General features: G+C 39.2%; 1 protein-coding gene across 1 annotated transcript in view; it reads right to left on the bottom strand.

The window, feature by feature from the left end:
• The window catches only part of LOC134674103 (sodium-dependent noradrenaline transporter-like), a 40,434-nt gene extending 20,097 nt beyond the window's left edge, over window positions 1-20,337 (bottom strand). The window contains exons 1-9 of the mRNA XM_063532159.1: window positions 20,273-20,337; window positions 19,202-19,263; window positions 17,840-17,938; window positions 16,965-17,124; window positions 7,200-7,247; window positions 6,604-6,684; window positions 4,721-4,843; window positions 2,974-3,105; window positions 236-298 (exon numbers count right to left, since the gene is read on the bottom strand). Of these exons, the coding sequence (XP_063388229.1) occupies window positions 236-298; window positions 2,974-3,105; window positions 4,721-4,843; window positions 6,604-6,684; window positions 7,200-7,247; window positions 16,965-17,124; window positions 17,840-17,938; window positions 19,202-19,263; window positions 20,273-20,324 (820 nt within the window). The 5' untranslated portion in view covers window positions 20,325-20,337. The remainder of the gene's footprint in view (window positions 1-235; window positions 299-2,973; window positions 3,106-4,720; window positions 4,844-6,603; window positions 6,685-7,199; window positions 7,248-16,964; window positions 17,125-17,839; window positions 17,939-19,201; window positions 19,264-20,272) is intronic.
• Between the last annotated feature and the right edge of the window lie 843 nt (window positions 20,338-21,180).

Raw genomic sequence — 21,180 nt, 5'->3', positions numbered from 1 at the left:
TAAAATCTAACATTTAGTAGGTACTCAAGATTTTTTTAGACAAGCCAAATTGAAGAAAAAAAGAAAAACACTATAAATGCAGTTTTGTTTCTTTTTAAAAATAAAGTAATGTCTCCTTTAAGTAAAATGAGCCAGCTTAAGGATTTAAGGTAGTTTCCCTCCAGGGCCCGAATTATCTTTCCACCCTGTATATCGTATTCACATTATGTATATTTAAATCAAGTTAAATATTTACCAATAATCACATTGTAGTAGAAGGACACGTAGAACGCCACCATCACAGCGCAAAACCCTACACCTGAAACATATGTAACATTTAACCTTTTAACCGCCATATAATTTATCATGCTCGTGTCGCCGGCGGCACGAAGTTGCACGATTTTTTGTCTTATTTATCAGACCGCGGCGAAATGAGCCCGATATTGTATGTCTTATATATCAGTCTACAGCGGTTAAAAGGTTAATCAGTCAATTTAATCCCTCGACGCAAAAAGAGGGGTGTTACGTTTGACGCCAATGTCAGTATGTCTGTTACCTATCTACGTTTAAACTGCTGAACCGATTTAGGTGACATTTGGTATGGAGATAGTCTAAGGCCCAAGAAACGATATAGGATAGCTTTTATCAATCAATTATCATCGTCACTCCGTGCAAACGAAGTCGCAGGCACAAGGTAAGTGTTGTTATACCTAAAATCAGTCAATTTTATACCTATGTATGTACATAAAATTGACTGATTGAATGACTAAGCGAACATACAAACTCGTAGGTACAAAGACACTGAATAGCTTAGAATTCAATTAGATCTGTGTAGATATTAAAATGCAGTTTAGTTCCAAGTTTCAGTTTGTCAAAGCTAAAGTTAGTCACAGTACGTGCAATCTAGACTCTGCGGACGACATTTTCTAATAAGAGTTCACAAAGTAGTGAAGAAAACGAAGATCGTAATATAAAACGAAATATTATTCACTGCTGATCGTTATTCGTTCGAAGAACTTCCCAAGAAAGTATTTTGGACGGCAACTAATTTAATATTTGAAAAGAGATTACGTGTGGTTATAGTTCGTTTTTTTTTAGCATTAGAAATAAGGTAACCAATCTTGATGTGTCTTTTAATAGAAAAACACATTTTAAAAATAAGTTACGGCAAATATGTAACAATGATTGAATCTAATACGATCATTTATATTCTTCTGCTTTCATAAGTAATAGTTTTTGATTTTTAAAAAGCGTTTTCAATTAAAAGACATGTCAAGATCGCTTACCTTCTTGCAAGTTCTTTCTAATGCTAAAAAAAACGAACTCTTGCGAGTCCTCAGGGCCCTCAATACGAAAAAGGGAGAGAAGTGGCCAATATAACATACCTATATGTACTATAATAAGTAGCTTATCCATTGATGTCGCAAAAGTAGCTATCGAGTTGAATAGATCTCATAGTCTATGTGTCGGCGGCCGATCGTAAGATCAGGCAGACCGTAATGTTCCTGTGTAATGTTTTGACGATAGTCACATTAAACCAATATATCGTTAGGTTGTTTCAGATGCCCGAAGGGCAAACTGCCCAGAAATAGGAGCCCCGCGTAGCGGGGCTCCGTCGACTCTGGGAACGAGTCAAACATTTTCACGTTTCACGATATGCCTAGGAATTTCACGATATATTCAATTACACAAACGGGTCTACCGCCCCGGGGGGTCTAGACCCGTTTGTGTAATTGAATATGTGTACAAAACGCGAGAGTTTAAAGTGTTATATTTCACGATATGCCTGATCTTACGATCGGCCGCCGACATATATATTATAAAGCATGTACCATAGTACACGTCCACAGTACCTATTAACTGAAAACTCGTAAAGCTTATTGCAAATACATTAGGCTCACCGACGGTCAGTTAAGGTGTCACAACGAGTGTACTCACAAATATATGGTACACACATACAAACACTTTGACATTTCCTTAGCTCGAAATTCTTCAGATTCAGAGCACGAACTATTAGATATGTACCGTTTTTAGGGTTCCGTACCCAAAGGGTAAAACGGGACCCTATTACTAAGACTTCGCTGTCCGTCCGTCCGTCCGTCCGTCCGTCCGTCTGTCTGTCACCAGGCTGTATCTCACGAACCGTGATAGCTAGACAGTTGAAAGTTCACAGATGATGTATTTCTATTGCCGCTATAACAACAAATACTAAAAACAGAATAAAATAAAGATTTAAATGGAGCTCCCATACAACAAACGTCATTTTTGACCAAAGTTAAGCAACGTCGGGAGTGGTCAGTACTTGGATGGGTGACCGTTTTTTTTTGCTTTTTTTTGTTTTTTTTTGCATTTTGGTACGGAACCCTTCGTGCGCGAGTCCGACTCGCACTTGCCCGGTTTTTTTGCTTACTTCTTTGTACCTTCATCATCAATAACAGTTATTTTCTTGTCGGTGGAGTATCCTCCCTTTCCCTATCTTGCTATTTGTCTTTTTGTTGATACGACACGACCCATATAGGCCTATTTGGATTTCGAGATAATCACAAGATCTGAAGACGATTTAGAGATCAACTAAATCTACAGTAGATATCGACTAGATGTGACTTGGATATCTAAGTCATAACTTGTCAAAATCGTTCAAGAGGACCTCCAGAATCGCGGAAACGTCAAATTTGACACATATCTATCTTATAAATATCTTTAGGAGCATTCCACGGGCTGTCCCGTACAAAGGCATTTTATTTCCTGGGTTGCGACTTTTTTTTCGGCATTTAAAGTAGCCAATTCTTTTTCTGCGCATAATTTTGACCATTTGTCATAGAAAAGGAAACTCTTGTATCTGCAAATCTTCAGAAAATCGCGTTTGTACGGGACAAATGGTAGACAATTTCATGGAATGCTCCTTTAAATTATCTATATCGTAACTTGTTGAAGTCTATTAGAAATCTAATTCATTTTCTGAATCGAGCCGCTCGTTTTTTGTACCTTACCTACCTTTAAACAGTGGGCATATTTTCCATAACGTTATCGGTCCTTGGCGGTTGTACTGGCCCAATATCAACTCCATGTAAAACAGGGGGACGGCGCCGAAGATCAGCATTAATGTGTAGGGTATTAAGAAGGCTCCTGAAATACAATAAATAAATATTATAGGACAATTTTACACAGATAGATCTAGTCCCACAGTAAGCTCAATAAGGCTTGTGTTGTGGGTACCAGACGACGATATATACTAAATACTTATATGTATACATACTCGTAGAAAACATATATACATAGAAAACATCCATAACTCAGGAACAAATATTTGTTATACATACAAACAAATAAATGTCCTTACCAGGATTCGAACTCGGGACCTCCTGCTTCGTAGGCAGTGTCACTACCGACTAAGCTAGGAGGCCGTTGAATACAATAATATTTATGTAACAGTACATAAAAATTGCAAACAATTTAAAATGGTGGCTGAACTGAACTGAACATTTATGGACTATATCTAGAAATATCTGGTGGCCTAGCGGTAAGAGCGTGCGCCTTTCAATCCGGAGATCGCGGGTTCAAACCCCGGCTCGTACCAATGAGTTTTTCGGAACTTATGTACGAAATATTAGTCCCCACATATCTGGAATATCATCGATTTAAAAAATTCTGTACGGATATATGATGGTCGTCATTTTGTCTACATCAGCCATTCTCAAAGTGTGTTCCGCGGAACCCTAGGGTTCCGCAAAGCTTCTGTTGGGGTTCCGCGAAAATATACTTGTAATAATAAGAAAAAAACCAGCTCTTCTATAGGTATATCTGGTCCACAGTGATGAACGAAAATTAATAATTAATTTAATTTGGGGTTCCGTCAAATATTTCGCTTGCCGAAAGGGTTCCGTCACCAAAAAAGTTTGAGAACCGCTGGTCTACATGACAGCGTGATAAAACGGAATGCGACACTTTCAATCGTCGCTTTAAAAGTGACGCATATTTTGTCTCGTGGATAAAGCCATCCATAATAGGCCTCCTGATTAATAAACTATGTGTCCTTGTATTGTGTATATAAAGATGAACTTTCCAAATAGCCGTACAACGTGTAACACCTAGTGAGAATGATACCCGACAAACAACAAAATAGTGAGACTGATACCCAACTCAACACTCAAACTAAATGTAGTTTTGTTGAGCTTTGTTCATAACAAAAAAAAAAACTTATTGTTGTAATAAATAACTAAATATCCTAAATACAGACCGGATATTTATCCACCATGATTAAAGATTATCTAAATAATAAATAAATACATAATTACATGACGTAACTAGTCAAACCCGTTCTTTATCGCTTCCGGGCAAAAGTGCCCATAATGCACACGGCACCCCGCTAGATGGCTATGGACAGCTCTGCACCAGGAACGATTCGGAGCAGGGATTCTCTCCCTTTTGCCTAAAGGCCTGTGCACACCGGCTGCGTGTGCGTGCGGCGTTGTAGTATAAAGATTCTTATAAGAGACAGCACACCGCTTGCGTGACGTGTGCGTATTCGGCTCCAACATTTTAGCGCACGCGCACGCACACGTCACGCACACGCAAGCCGATCTGCACAGGCCTTAAGTCGACGGCCTATGTCACGCACAAATTGTTTCGCGTCAGCACCCCAGCAGCCCGCCGGTTCCACCGCAAAAATATACCCCGAATACAACTAAATAAATAAATAAGTAATAATGAAGTAAGTAGTTAATGGTACTGATGTACTTACCACCACCGTTTCTGTAGCAGAGGTAAGGGAATCGCCACACGTTGGCCAGGTCAACGGCAAACCCGATGATGGAGAGCAGGAAATCCGCCCCCGTTCCCCACGTTTCTCGTCCGTCGTCCGGCTCTGAAAGACCATGGTAGAGATTAAACCATTTTTAAATTGCGTCTCTCTCCGAACATGCTATGATATACAGTGTGGAAAGATAAGTCGGGCCCTGGAGGGAAACTACCTTAAATCCTTAAGCTGGCTCATTTTACTTAAAGGAGACATTCCTTTATTTTTAACAAAACCGCATGAAAGATTTTTTTAAATTCGCTTGTCTCGACCGGGAATCGAACCGAGTAAAACTTCCAAAAAATAAACACTCATTATTTTTTTCTACTAGTCGATACAGTTAATGTTAATGATAACATTTCTCCAAGAAACATTAGGTCTTACACTCGTCTGTCGTACAAAATGTCCATAAAATAGAATATTTAGTACCCAAGAATATTTTTAGACAAGCGAAATTGAAGGAAAAACTAAAAATTTTTGAATGCGGTATTGTTTGTTTTTAAAAATAAAGGAATATCTCCTTTAAGTAAAATGAGCCAACTTAAGGATTTTAGGTACTTTCCCTCCAAGGCCCGAGTTATCTTTCCACACTGTATATTATTTTTTTTATTCCACATTTCCACCTCCTCCTATACCAGAGAGATTTTTCATAATTTGAGTTTTAATTAGTATAAATACCTACCTACGTTAATCAGAGCTTAATTAGGTGCCGACCTACTTATGTCGGGTTCATGAAGAAAATGCTTATATTTTTACATTTTAGCGGAAGCAGTTATAAAGTTGACCCAAATTTTTTTTATTAAGCTATGAGCTTCATCAGTTTCATCACATATGTTCCTTGAGTAATTCTAAGCATTTCAAGCCTGGGAGGCAATAAGAAATGTGTGTCTACTCGGATTTGTAATGGATTCAAACTTTCAACCCCTTTTTAACCCTGTTAGGGGATGAATTTTACAAAACGCTGAAATTACTTTTCCTGTCTTTTAATAATATCCCCAAATACAAAGATTCAAGTCCCGCGTTCGAAGAATTTTTTGATATCCATACAAACTTTCAACCCCTTTTTCACCACCTTAGGGGATGAATTTTCAAAAACGCTGAAATTAGTTTTCTTTTATTTTAATAATATATCGTTTTACGAAGTTTCAAATTCCTAGCTTAAAATAAAACTTGAACCCCATACAAACTTTCATCCCCTTTTTAACCCTCTTAGGGGTTGAATATCTCAAAATCGCTTCTTATCTCTTGTACACTTTATAAATGTAATCTAGTGTGCAAATTTCAACTTTCTATCTTTTGTAGTTTCGGCTCCGCGTAGCAAAAATCTCCAACCAAATTTTTCACCTTTTTACGTTTTTCTTGTAAAATTACTATGAAACTGAAAAAAACAAATATCAGCAATGAATTCTACGTCTTTGGTTTATACGAAAATGATACCAAACTTGCCCTAGTACCCACCAGGATCAGAATAGATTTTTTTTAAAGATGACGGGTGGCGGCCGTCTTTGTACCCCAAACAGGCTAGAAATGCTTAGAATTACTCAAATATCAGATGTGATGAAGCTCATAGCTTAATAAAAAAAAATTGGGTCATGTATGGGAGCGTTACATAACTGATTCCAGTATTTAAGAATTTTTAGGTGTAAGATCAATGATCATTTAACATGCCACTCACTGTCTCTTGTAGAAATAAACGTGATATTTTGTGATACTACCTACCGTAATAATATTGATTAGAACATTAAATTAGAATAACATTTTACTGACAATAAGCTAAAATTTTAATTAGAAGATTCGTTTGATGGCTTTTTTTTAAATTATAAATTTACCTGGTTTAATGCTGCTCGCTCTAATTCTTTTCGATGCATCGTTGTAGTATGTTTCTTCCTCTATAAGAACTTTAGGCTCTTCTGCAAGAAATAAAACAAATTATTGTTCAAACCAGCGAGATAATTGTCATTCGTAGTTTGCAGTGCGTTTTATTAAGTGACTTCAAAAAGTTGGGGTTTGTTTTTATTATATGCATGTTTATTGATAATTTTGAGTACCTTATTAGTTGGTCTGGCTGGCACTGATTATAAACATATCAATGGGTATAATGGTAAGAGTAATTAATTAAAGGTTTTGGTTATAAATTCTTTATTGCTATAAGGCTATGCGGTATGGATGTGACTCGACTACGTGCAATGGCGTAGCGCTACGCTACAATTTCATAGCAATGGCATAAAGATTATACCTAATATTTACCTGCAAGCCGATTCGAGCATACAAATTGAAACCTCATTTTTATTTTACATTATTCTTTGGTACTTATAATATTCCTATTAGTGCAAGCAAGATGCGCTGAGTGTTATACACTTGGGATGAAATCAGGGTGATCGGATTCTTAAGAACTTTCATGTTAAAATCAAATTTATTTACTTACTTTTGTAACATGATAGGGTGACCACGGATCCTTTTGTCGATTTGTGATCTGTGAATACAAAAAGCAATTTTAGTAAATATTTATTTTGATTATGTCAGATTATATTATTATGATATTTATTTATTTTATTTAAAGTAAGTACGAATCGCCTAGCGTGGTAGGCATATGATACGGAGGGATGAGAGTCATGTGACGAGAACAGTATAGGCCAAGCAATAAGAAGTTATAGAGGGAAATGCTAGGAACACAATTTTTGACTCCGTAACTTTGTTTGGACTAGTTAGGAGCTGAACATATCAAAAGTCCCCGGCCGTAGCCCCGGTGCTGGGGGGTAGAGGGGGGAAAGAAGGTCTCATTTTTCGGTTTTTCACTTATATCTTGGAAACTTTGCGTCTTAGCGACATGACTACTAAGACAAACCAAAAGCTGATAAAATTTGTTACAAGTTTTATTCAGTCAAGTTTTTCGATATCTTGAATAGTTTTTGAGATATCCGCTCTTCATTTCCTGACCTATGTGGAGGGAAGGAACGAAAAAGGAAGAGGTGGATGGACTGTGTGAGAGATGATATGAAATGAACGATGAGATGACGGGCGAGAGAGAAGTATGGATGAAAAAGACATGCTGCGCCGACCCCAAATGAATGGGATGATGCAACCAGCTAGTGATGATGATTTATATTTTATTTTATAGTATTACAACTGGCTATGTTTTCATAATTAATATACTATATTTGTGATTTTTACGCAGAAAGGCCACCTTTTTAACCTAAATATCAAAATTTCTGTGTACAGACATAGGTATTAAATGCCCTACTGACAAGTACAAATAACAACTAACTACTACGGAACCCTAAAAACTCCTTCAAACACCGATACCGCTCAATTCCCAACGGCCGCGTGCCTCCACGACATTAGCGCTCCATTTTTGAATTCCAATAGAGGTGAGGAATTATTGGTGAATTTTTCCGCATCGGAATCCCTTTATTGCTGGCTCTATTAAGAGGGCGGTATGCGAGGAATAAGACAAAATGGACTTAAGGGTATGCTGGGTGAAATGGGAGACGTGATAGACTTTTTTTTTAATTTTATCGTGATTTATATGACTTTTTAAACGTGAATTTATCAGATAATGCATCGGGATTCATTTTAAACGGTATGCGAGAACCAGACTAGAATATTCCACGGAGCCTAGTCGTTTTCTCGCTTAACCCGTCAAACGTCCACCATACAAATTTATGCAAAGCAATTTGACCCATATTGATCTGTAGTAACACACGTCTGATACTAAGTCGCTACGACCCAAATTGAGTTAACATCACACGTGTCTTGCTAGGGCGCTCCACGGGTCAAATGGTGTTTAGTTTTAGAGCAAGAAAAAGTTGCTCAGTATAATCCCAAAAACTGGCAACGGGAATGCACTTATTTTTTAGCCACCCTTGTCATTCTATAGAACTTGCTAACTATGTAAACAAACCGTCATATTGAAACTGTCAAAAACGATGAATTTACTAGGGACTTTTGTTTAGGTACATAGTTAGCAAGTTCCATAAAATGACACTTTATATAAAAATATGAATTTCAGTACTGCTTCAGAATGTCAATATACTTATAAACTTTTTAAATATCGATTAAATTCTACCGAAGTTCACAACCGCTTAAGCTTGATGCAAGTACCGTGCTCAAGCGGCTGGCTGTACCAGAGACAGATAATTAATAGAGATAACTAACTACTCTGTAGGCCTAGCACATGATTGGCCCGACAGTATCTCGCGGCGACATAGACTACCCGTCTTTTACTATGTAAACAAAAGAAGGACGGGTAGTCTATCTCGCCGCGAGATACTGTCGGGCCAATCATGTGCTAGCCCGGCTAGTGCGTGTGGCGATAATATGCGTATGGTATGGATGATGTTAAGCGAAGGAGCGGAAATTTTCTGTTCCTTATTCATGTCAGAACGGAGAGCGTAGATATGTGTTTACGATAAAAGCATGTATGTATGTGTTTTTGTTTATTTGTGTGCACAAATAATTTTACGGTATTACTGTAAAACGAATGGACAAATTAATAAAATCATTAAATCAGACATCTTTACGGAAATCCGTATTTATGAAATGTTAAATATATTAAATAATTTTACATTCATTTAATATAGGTAGAGTTAGACCAAGAAAAGTCCGCTGCGTTTTTGACAGCTCTCGCAGTGCCAGTGTTATTTTAAACGTCAAACTTCTACGAAATTATGACGTATAAAATAACACTTGCACTGCGTGGGCATCAAAATCGCTGCAGACTTTTCTTGGTCTAACTCTATGTATCTATAGGTGTCAGATGAGTTATTAACTAACGAGAAGGTTTTAATTCTTGTTGAGAGGTTTCCAATGTTAAAATTCATAGTTTTTGTCCCCAACCACCACGACCAGTGAAACCTGTGTCGAAACGTCGGTAAATAAAGGTAATTGAATATAATTCGCGTTAGACCCGTCTATAATGTGAGTTAATATGTTTTGTCCCCAACCTTGACAGTCGTTACTATCACTTGTAGTAGTAGTAGTAAACACTTTATTGCACAAAACAAGTACATAACACAGAGAGAATACAATAAATGTGTACAAAGGCGAACTTATCCCGTTAAGGGATCTCTTCCAGCTAACCTTTAAGTAACTGAGAGATACATATGAAATGGTAGTCAAACTAAGATAAAATGTACATGACGGCGAGACTTAAAAGAAGTAGCTAACCCTAGGAACATAACTTAATACAATGTGATGCATTAGGTGCAAAGGCATATACATATAAAGATATACGAAACAATTACATGTCCATAAAAATATTAATACTTACTTCTAAATAAATACATATATATAAATACATACATATATATAAATATATATAACCGCACAATCCTACCTACGTGTCCTTCAATTGACTTGTCTTTGGCACACCAAGTTTCCACGGTCACCGCTTAGTAATGCAGCCCGTTGCATACTTTCCGATAAGTGGGAGCCATGTTTTGACAAGTTAGAGCCTCTGGAAAGTTTTAAACTGTATATTCGCCGTCAGATATATCGGAGCGGCCGAGGTGCTCTAAAATATCTGAACACGCCTTTATTGCCATGGCGTCAGAACTGCCGTATTCGAACTTCAAGATATTCACAAGAGACGACACGTACTAGATCCATTCTAGATACGTTATAGTTTAGATATCAACTAGTTCTCTTTTGCAGCGCAATTCGGGCAACCAATGTCACTTTTACGTTAGATAGAGTAAGATATCTATTAGATGTGAATTGGATCTCTAAGTCATATCCTGTGGAAATCGTTCATGAGTATCTCCAGAATCGCGCAAATGTAAAATTTGACAGATTAGATCTTAATCATATCGTTATCGTATCTTGGTGATGTCTCAAAAATATCTAGTTAGTTAAGTCCCTTTCAAACCAATTTATATAAGAAAACGGGACAACACTTTTGACAAGCTGTATATTAAGGAGTTGGTGTCTAAGCACTTTTATCATGTATTTCTGTTACGGTCGCCAACCACATCATAAGTCTTTAAAAATCATCTGCCTATTCCTCAAAACTCGATAATCAAGGTTACCCCACGAATCAAAGCAACCCCACTATTCAAAGTAGCCCCAGTTTACGGTAACGGGTCAAAGTAACCCCAGTTTACGGTAATAGACTTGTGCAGCCAATAAACAAGAAGAGGCAATAATACGAAGAAGGGGAAAGAGCTCTATTTGTCCAACTAGACAGGGCCAGATCTAGGCGTCACTACATTTATATTTATTTATATAATTAGTTTAAACTTTATTGCACAAGTTTACACAAAAAGAGTACAAATGGCGGACTTAACGCATTGAAGCATTCATCATCATCATCATCTCAGCCATAAGACGTCCACTGCTGAACATAGGCCTCCCCCTTGGACCTCCATTCGTACCGGTTGGAAGCGACCCGCATCCAGGGTCTTCCGGCGGCCTTAACAAGGTCGTCCGTCCATCTTGTGGGTGGACGTCCTACGCTGCGCTTGCTAGTCCGTGGTCTCCACTCGAGCACTTTTCGACCCCATCGGCCATCTTCTCTGCGCGCAATGCCCACATTACCATTAGACATTATCAACCACTTAACTGTTAACGACCATTTTAATTTTAACTTTATTTTTTTACTTGAGATTTTACGGTTACATAGGCAAAACAGAACGTCCATCCGTCCGTTTGTCTGTGTCAGCTCGGTGTACTCGGAAACTATAAGATATATTTTTATGAAATTTAGAACGTAGGTTTATATTGCAACTTGTAAGCCGCTACGTAATACTTATAGAAGTAAACATTTACGAAAATTTATGGAAATAATCAATCTAAAAGTCTTAAATAAATTGAACCGAGTGTGCAAAAAAAGTATTTAAAAAACTAACTTGGCTTTAGTATTATAACGGCATTTATAAGGCCTCATTAACAACGGCAAAAATAAAAACTTAGTTACTTACTTTGTTGGCGCGGTGACCCAAAATGAGTCTTGGCCTCCAACACAAGAGCACGCCACTTTGATCGGAAAAACTTTTTGAAAAATAAAAAAGTCTTAGATTTTTCTGTAATAAATGGAAGTCCGGCCCTGGATTTATTATCCAGTTGTTTACGCTACAATACCCATTTTATTACTTATCTAACTCGAGCCCATTGACTATCATAAACAGATTCCGCACAGAAGCATTAACAAATACTGCGTCGTCATAATCACTAACACCTTATGAAACAAAGCGGTCTCTATTATTTCCCAAATAGTTTTAAGTCGTAATGTATTATTTGTCCGAATTTTCGTTAGTCATAATTGTTTTTTCTCAGAAACGCGTAACTTTTCAGGATTGCCACAAAATAAACCTAACCTAACCTAACCTATCGATAGCATAACCTTAGGAAAATCCTGAAAAGTTAACGGTTTCAGTTTTATGACTAATGATAATATGTCAAACAATACATTATGACTTAAAACTTTATGGGAAACAAAGGGACCCCAAAACAAAGTCCCCGCCGCGTCTGTCTGTTCGTGTGTTTGTTCGCGAACTCAAAAACTACTGAACGGATTTTCATGCGGTTTTCACCTGTCAATATAGTGATTCTTGAGGAAGGTTTAAGTGTATAATTTGTTAAACCTTTGTCAAATAATTCGAAAATTAACTTCTACTAATAATGTACTATTTTTACAATTCGACTGTACTTAAATATTATATTTTTTTATTGAAGTTAAGGTGCAAATTAGTATAAAACAGTGAAACGATGTGTATACCAATTCATCAAATGGACCCTCATTTTAGTACCTAAGTATTCTTGAAGTTAGCACTTATTAACAGACACCATTTTGTACTAAAATAGCTCATAATATTTACCTCTACGTAACACTGTTTTTTGTTAATATTTTAAGTATCAAAACTAGTTGCACTCAACTAAAAAGAGCGGTCTCGTTTTACTCTTCGTTTCTCTTCTTCTTCTCGTTTTACTCGTCACACTCTATATTAAATCGTGTTATATGCGTCATCTAGTTGGGTAGTAATCTGTGTTAAGCCTGCAGCATTAAAGTAATATTGTTGGAATAACATTTTTAAAACTAATATAGACTAGATAATAACTGTATTCAAGCTAGTATCCGGATTGTACGGTTAAGAAATTGAATTTCAGTGGGTAGGGTAATTCTCCAGTAACTGGCCACTGCTAGTACATTCTTCTTCTTCCTCGCGTTATCCCGGCATTTCGCCACGGCTCATGAGAGCCTGGGGTCCGCTTGACAACTAATCCCATGATTTGACGTAGGCACTAGTTTTTACGAAAGCGACTGCCATCTGACCTTCCAACCCAGAGGGTAAACTAGGCATTATTGGGATTAGTCCGGTTTTCTCACGATGTTTTCCTTCACCGAAAAGCGACTAGTAAATATCAAATCAAATGATATTTCGTACATAAGTTCCGAAAAACTCATTGGTACGAGCCGGGGTTTGAACCCGCGACTTCCAGATTGCAAGTCGCACGCTCTCACCGCTAGGCCACCAGCGCTTCATGCCACTGTTATGACTGTTTATGGCCACTGTTAGTACATTGCCACCCCTAAACTAAAAATAAGTTTTTGGCAAAAATGTTATTTTTGGTACAAGCTTTTATCGCTGACTGTACTTTTCTTACGACAGACAACTAATACTCATCGAGACAATTCTAAAAACCCCTAACACAATTAGGTTGCGTTGTTTCATCACAGAGTTCCTATGGCCACCTCCTGTCTCCATCATCAGATCAGTTCGACAGTACCATATTATTGTATTGTCATCAGAACTACATACAGCTGTACATTTTCATGACGCTACGATCCTTGGAAGATGGTTAAATTAGTTACCTTAGATTCCATTAGGTACATAGTTAGTTACATACAGGTCGACCTAATAAAAGCTTGTTAATGAATTATATTCACCTATAAACCGAATTCATTTTGTCTCTGGGTTGGAAGGTCATATGGCAGTCATTTTTGTAAAAACTAGTGCCTACGTCACTTCTCGGGATTAATTGTCAAGCAGACTCAAGGCTCCCATGAGCCGTAGCAAAAATGCCGCGATAACGCGAGGAAAATAATGAAAATGGTGTAAAATATGGGACACTCTATAGTTCGTTTCTTTTACCATTAGGAAGAAGGTAAGCGATCTTGACATGTCTTTTAATTGAAAAACGCTTTTTTAAAATCAGTAACTATTACTCGTACTTATGAAAGCAGAATAATATAAATGATCGTATTAGATTCATAATTGCTACATATTTGCCGTGACTTATTTTTAAAACGTGTTTATCAATAAAAAAACATATCAAGATTGTTTACCTTATTTCTAATGCTAAAAAAAGAACTATAACTATAAGACCGCCTGTTGTTACCTCTATTGTCTTTGTTTATGTTATTGTTCATTTATTGTAAACTTTGTGTATGTGAGGTGTGCAATAAAGAGTATTGTATTGTATTGTATTGTATAAATGCAATCTTACCCTCCCTACGTATCCCTAAAATCCCTAATTGATGTCTTCAGTAACGTTTCGTTTTCGCGTTTCGCGGCGAGGCAGTTTTCGTTCGATGCAATCGGAATATCCGTTCAACCGTGCCGTTTGCTCCGATACTCTAATATATGAGGAATAATTTCACGTAAAAATCTCAACCGTTTTACAATACATTAAAATTTAAATCGATAAAAAATAAAATTAATAATTACAACTAATAACATAAAACTTACAAATAACAATCTAAACTATATATTATTACAACTAAAATTAAATACCAAAATACTTCATAATTAACTTATGTTATAACACCCCCGCTCAGAAAAAGAACACCCCATCCAACAGGTCAGCCTGCGGCATGGACCCCATTACACTGGCGGCGTTACCTGTACCGCTAAGGCGATACACCCGTACCGTACCGTTTTACAGGCCAAATTGAATGCAGACTGACATCAGAATGACATTTTGCTCGTACTTATCCGTGCATGTATTGGCAAGAGCGAGACGCACGCTAACTAAATGACGCCATCCTAATGTCAGTGCAGTTTTTGGTGACATTGCACATTGTGTGATATTCTCCTATACATATATTAGCTTAGTTAGATTTATAATAATTTAGGTAGTGCTAATGTCACTATAGCCTCGATTGACGGTACTGAAATAAACAATATTTTTTATAAATTGGATTTAGATTATTATATTCGACCTTAACAGACGTATTACAAACAAACATTGCAAGTTAAATAAAAAGCTTGTAAGAAACACGTTAAAAAAGTGTAAAACTTCGTAGTTAATTTGTTTCATAGCCGGCCTTCGTTTTTTTTAATGTATTATTTAACAGGACGTAAACTATTGTACATTACGTACATATCAGCCTTATCAAATCCACTTCTTATAGCTTCAGAAATTATTTTGACAATAACATTCATATAAGACTAAGTGAATATTTAAAAATAATGAAAATGTATAAAAAAATCTTTTACAAGTACCTAATCTTAAAAACAAATTATGATATACAAAAATAAATTAAACTAAGAAAGAGACTAAACTAAAACTACCTAAAAAAATATAAACCTTCAAATAGAAAATTAGAATCCATCTACTAAGCATAAATAATTTCAGCCAATCTACAGTATGTGTCTGACAATGGGGCTTTAATTCCAGGGCTTGATTTTACTCGGTAAACTGAGCTACTTTTACAATGGGACCAACCCTAAAATCGGGGATTTTTTTGGCTTTTCTATAGAAAACGTCGACATCTGATCAGCCAAAATGTATGAAAAAGTAAAAAAAAAATTTCGGGTTTTCAGGGTTGGTGCCATAATAAAAGTAGCTCAGTTTAGCGAGGAGAATCGAGCCCTGGATTTAAAGCCCGATGGTCAGTAACACCCTGTATACACCATTAAATTTGTCTATCCGTAGGGTTACTAAGAATACATGTGTAAGGCCTTCATTGATTGGTGTATAATATGAATGATTTTAGATTTCTGCCGACCTGTCAGACCGCTCCCCCGGGATCTCGTCGAGTTTTCAATCTTCGAGATGTTTTCATAAATTACGATTAGAGATTAATAAGAATTTGTTTTTTATCGTTTTCAGGGTTCCGTACCCAAAAGGTAAAAACGGGAACCGATTAGTCCGATTACTAAGGGATCCCCCACATAATATATGTCGACGCGGAATTGGCAAAATCCGATAGGAAAAAGCTTTATGTCCGCGCAATAAGAGCGAAAAAGTCGTTATTCGGCTCGACTTGTATCGGCCGGCGCCTGCCGACGACGCATCGAGGGTTTTTTCGCTCTTATTATGCAGACAAAGCTTTTTCCTATCGGCTTTTGCCAAATGCGTGTCGATATATCTGAGGAGACCCTAAGACTTCTCTGTCCGTCTGTCTGTCTGTAGACAGTTGAAATTTTCACAGATGATGTGTTTCTGTTGTCGCTATAAAACAAAAACTAAAAAGTCGGTAGGCGAGTCCGACTCGCACTTGTCCGGCTTTTTTATGAGAATTGAGTGATTGTAGAATGATTGATAATAGTTAATCAGATGTCGGGGATTTAGTCAATTTTGTAACTTTCAAAAATGTAGGTACATCGAAAACTTTTTTATTGATCGCGTAGCTTGTTCTCTATTATTATTGTTAATTATTTATAAATACACAGTACAGAGTTTAAATCTAGACAGGTCCCTACAAAACTGTATTACAGTTTGTCTGCATGGTAGCTCTACACAGACAACTCACCCAAGGCCAGCTAGTGCGCTTCCAGCAGAGAAGTACCCGTCATCACGTACTCTATCTCCTGGTGTGGCGCTGGCTAGACTTAGCAGAGCAGGGCTAGCGCGCTCCTCGTTATACGATGCTCTACATATGACTCTACGCTGAATAATACTCGGTCTAAAGCAAAGAAAACTTACCCAGAGCCCGTGGTGTGCTTCCAGCCGAGCAGTAGCCGTCATCTCGCACACTCCTGCCCCCTGGCGTGCCACTGGCTCGACTTAGCAGTGCAGGCCTAGCGCGTTGCTCTACATATGACTCTACGCTGAATAATGCTTGATATAAAGATAAGAAAACTTACCCAGTGCCCGTGGTGTGCTCCCAGCCGAGCAGTAGCCGTCATCTCGCACACTCCTGCCCCCTGGCGTGCCACTGGCTCGACTTAGCAGTGCAGGCCTAGCGCGTTGCTCTACATATGACTCTACGCTGAATAATGCTTGATATAAAGATAAGAAAACTTACCCAGTGCCCGTGGTGTGCTCCCAGCCGAGCAGTAGCCGTCATCTCGCACACTCCTGCCCCCTGGCGTGCCACTGGCTCGACTTAGTAAAGCGGGGCTCGCCCGCTGCTCCTCGTACGATGGGGCGGTGTGCGTGATTATCCCGCTGCCGCTGAGCGTGGCCTGGTCAAAAGATTATATTCTCCACAATAATTCCCTGTATCTATTCATTTACCCAAAAATCGGAGAAAATAAGTCTGTAGCTTCGTCTAATCGAATAGCCTTTATATATGTTATATCATACCTAGATTAGGGTTTAATGTAATGTACCTCATACAGAAATAGAAACTTATGAAATAATAATAAAAAATATATCTCTCGATCGATGGTAAGGAGCAGAAGGGAATTGTTATCATAGTGCGATGATAGTTAGGTATGCCTGCTACACCAATGTTTTTATACACTTACTTACCTAAATTATAGATTATTCATATCTACCCGACGCAGCGCGCCGTCTGTGCAACACAAGGTCGCATTTGCATGGCCATCATGTTGTGATATAGGAAGGAGGGAATCAATTGTTCAGTATGAGCCAGAAAATAAACCCGTTTAACCCTTTAGACCGGGCCGTGTGCGGGCCGGAGCTTCCGGCGCTTACTTTTCTATGACATGACAGGTGATCACGTGATGCTTTCACGATGCGCCGGAAGCTCCGGCCCGGACACGGCCAGCCTTCAACCCGATCCGATCCGATCCGATCCGATCCGATCCGATCCGATTCGATTCGATTGTATGTATGGGACCTACATATAAATTGTAGGTATATACGCCATGAGAGGTAGTGTGATGGTTTGCAGCGAACACTAAGAGATGCTCCTACTAAAAGGTAAAGACTTACCATGGTAGGAATCTTGGCATTATGGAAGTCGCGGTCGTACTGTCTTGGGGGAGGCGAGCTGATGAGGTCCGGATCCCGGTCTCCATCGCCATCGGCCTCCTGTAGGAAAAAAAACAAGTAGGTACTATAGACCGACCGCTTAAATGTGTCCTCGCCTGCGCGGTACGGGGGCGACGGGGTAGGACGACTAAGGGCGGCGGGGAAGGTGCGGGCGGCAGGCGTACGTCGAGGACTCATTTAAGACGAAACATGAGCTGAGTTTTAAATATTTTAGATAAATATACCCGTCTCGCTAACGGAAGCGGCACCTAAAAGTAGTGCGATAAGGACAAGGCGAAAAATCTCAAAAATCGAGGTGTCGTACTCCTCTGTTTCCTCCTCCAAAACTTAACCAATCGTAATCAAATTTGAAAATCTAAATGATTATGAAATTATCTGTGTCGGACCGTTTTGCTTTTTTGGCTAATTGATATCAGTTTTGAATGCCACGCCTCTCATTGCGGCATAGTCAATTAGGCCATTTTGGCCATTTTTGAAGGGCTCTAGCACCTGAAAAAACAACAATATCAAAAACGCAAAACGGTCCGACACAGATATTGACAATATTAATCTGTGTTGAAAAAATCATTGCTCTAGCTTTAAAAACCACGGAGGAAAACGAGGAGTACGTTTGTATGGTGAAATGACCACTCCTGTTGGCTCTTAAGCGGTCTGACTATAACAATTTGGCTATAGTTAGCAAGGGTTATTTTAGTAGGAGTTGTTCCCGGGTGCATTGTACAGTCACCGCGCGGTATTGTTAAGTCATTTAGGGTTCTTGCTAAGTTAGAAATTCTATAACGTAAGTATTGAACAACCAATTTTGCTAGGACCCTAAGAGTGACATTCCATTTCCAACTGCAGCTGCAATACTGTTCATTTTACTATGGAAACGCGTCGCTGTCATTGTCAATTTCCATAGAAAATGAACAGTATTGCAGCTGCAGTTGGAAATGGAATGTCACTTTAAATGGCGCAATAATCGCGGAGCTTCATGGTACATGCGGGTGTTTCCGAACTTTTCAATACGTCGGTTCATCATCATCATATCAGCCAGAGGACGTCCACTGCTGGACATAGACCTCCCCCAAAGAGTGCCACAATGACCGGTCTTAACCCGCATCCAGCAGACTGCCGCGACATTTACCAGGTCGTCAGTCCACCTTGGGTCTACCCACGCTGCACCTTCCGGTACGTGGTCGCCACTCGAGAACCTTTCCGCCCCAATGGCCATCGTTTCTACGGGCAATGTGCGCCGCCAACTGCCACTTAAGTTTAGCGATTCGGAGGGCTACGTCGGTTAGTTACAAGTTGTGAGCAAACCTGAGCCGGTTGAGGCGACGAGCCTCGGCGAGACCCACTACTGGATGACCTGTTACTGGTATCTGAAACAATAAGGACCAAAATTAGGTACCTCTAAGGGCGTTCGCTAGATGGCGCGTATCAGTATGTAATATTATGACGAAACAAACATATTTACATGTTCAATTAACTAAAAATCCTGGATGCGGGCATTTGATCAAGCATTATTTGCTTAGGACCTCACCTCAACGGCACACGACTTACTATCGCAACCTCGTGTCTTATCAATCCCCATTACTACAATATCAATCTTATTACTAATGAAATACAATTGGTTTTCGACTGGGTAATAAAATAAAGATATGGCGTTGAAAGAGGTTTTATTATTTGATTTACAGGAAAGGTCGAGAGATGTCAGTTGAAGAGAATCGCTTTTCGAATCACGTGTAATGTTATATAAAAGTGTTATTTACTACGACGCCGACGTATGTATACCTAAACAATTTTAGTCATAATTACAATAATTACCTAAAATGTTGCGAGGTTTCATAGTGATAAAAAGTTTGGTTGATAAGAAGTAAAAAGGCGAACTTATCCCTTTGAGGGATCTCTTCCAGTTAACCTTTGAAATGAGAGAAGAGAGTGAGAAACGGAAACTCGGAAACGTTCGTACCTAATTTTTCATGCTACTTCAGTCAACCTCATTACTTTTTGTACCGAAACTGACTGATATGTGCAGGTCTCCAACGCTGTTACCCAGCACTGGCATGCCCGCCATGCCGCCTGCTACTCGCCTCTCGCCCTCATTCTACACCTGGATTATACGCCTAAGGCTGAATATTGCTTACCTCTCGGGTGCAGGTCCCCGACGCTGTTACCCCGCACTGGCATGCCCGCCATGCCGCCTGCTATTCGCCTCTCGCTCTCATTCTACACCTGGATTATACGCCTAAAGCTGAATATTGCTTACCTCTCGCGTGCAGGTCCCCGACGCTGTTACCCAGCACTGGCATGCCCGCCATGCCGCCTGCTAATCGCCTCTCGCCCTCATTCTACACCTGAGTTATACGCCTACAGCTGGATATTGCTTACCTCTCGGGTGCAGGTCTCCGACGCTGTTACCCAGCACTGGCATGCCCGCCATGCCGCCTGCTACTCGCCTCTCGCCCTCATTCTGCACCTGGAAAAAATGCTATATTCAACTTCACATGGCCAAACCAGGAGGTCGATTTTAACTTCATAAATTGTTATGGTTTTGATACGATCTCGACGATCGTCTTGGTGATTGGCAAGCGTCATTTCGCATGCTCCAATCAGCGCGAGCGACCTTCAAGGCCATATCAAAATAAGTTGTACATTTTATGGTTGACCCGCTAGGGTTCTTTGCTTACCGGTGCTTTCGCTACATACGATTTTTCCCTTGTTATCGGCTACACGTAGCTTATAATAAGAACACCCCTTCTAAAATCTCCGCCTGCGGCATTGAACCTATAACGCTGGCTGCATTACCTCTCTGTGTTGCCAGCGATATGCACCGGGAGAGGTAAGCGCCAGCCAAACTTAAATATGTACTTTGATTCAGAATTGTTTGAATTAAAGCCAGTTTGGCTGGCAGTTCTTGAGAACTTGAAGAAGATTTTCGTTACATTGCAGTACTTGGTCGATCAACTGAATTCACTGTATAAGTTCTTAAACCTGTAAAGATGTTCAGAAACGACACATGAAAAGATGCAACATCGAGCCCTCTCAGTGGGAAGGTTTGGCAGCACAGCGTCCTGAGTGGCGCAGGCTGGTGCATGACAAAGTGCGCGATTTCGAGAAGCAACGTAAAGTTGATCTTGACGCTAAAAAGAGCTGAAAGCACGCCCGCCTGCTGCCATTCACTACCACTATGTGGCTGGTGTTCTCACGTCCCCTCAATGTGCGCGGGGGTTCACCTCAAACATCGGCTACGTCAGCCATATTCGGGTGCACGAGCGCCGAGCTAATAATTAGGTGTA

The sequence above is a fragment of the Cydia fagiglandana genome, chromosome 19 (assembly GCF_963556715.1).
Source record: "Cydia fagiglandana chromosome 19, ilCydFagi1.1, whole genome shotgun sequence".
Lineage (NCBI taxonomy): Eukaryota > Metazoa > Arthropoda > Insecta > Lepidoptera > Tortricidae > Cydia > Cydia fagiglandana.
This window is presented reverse-complemented; position numbering and strand designations above follow the sequence as displayed.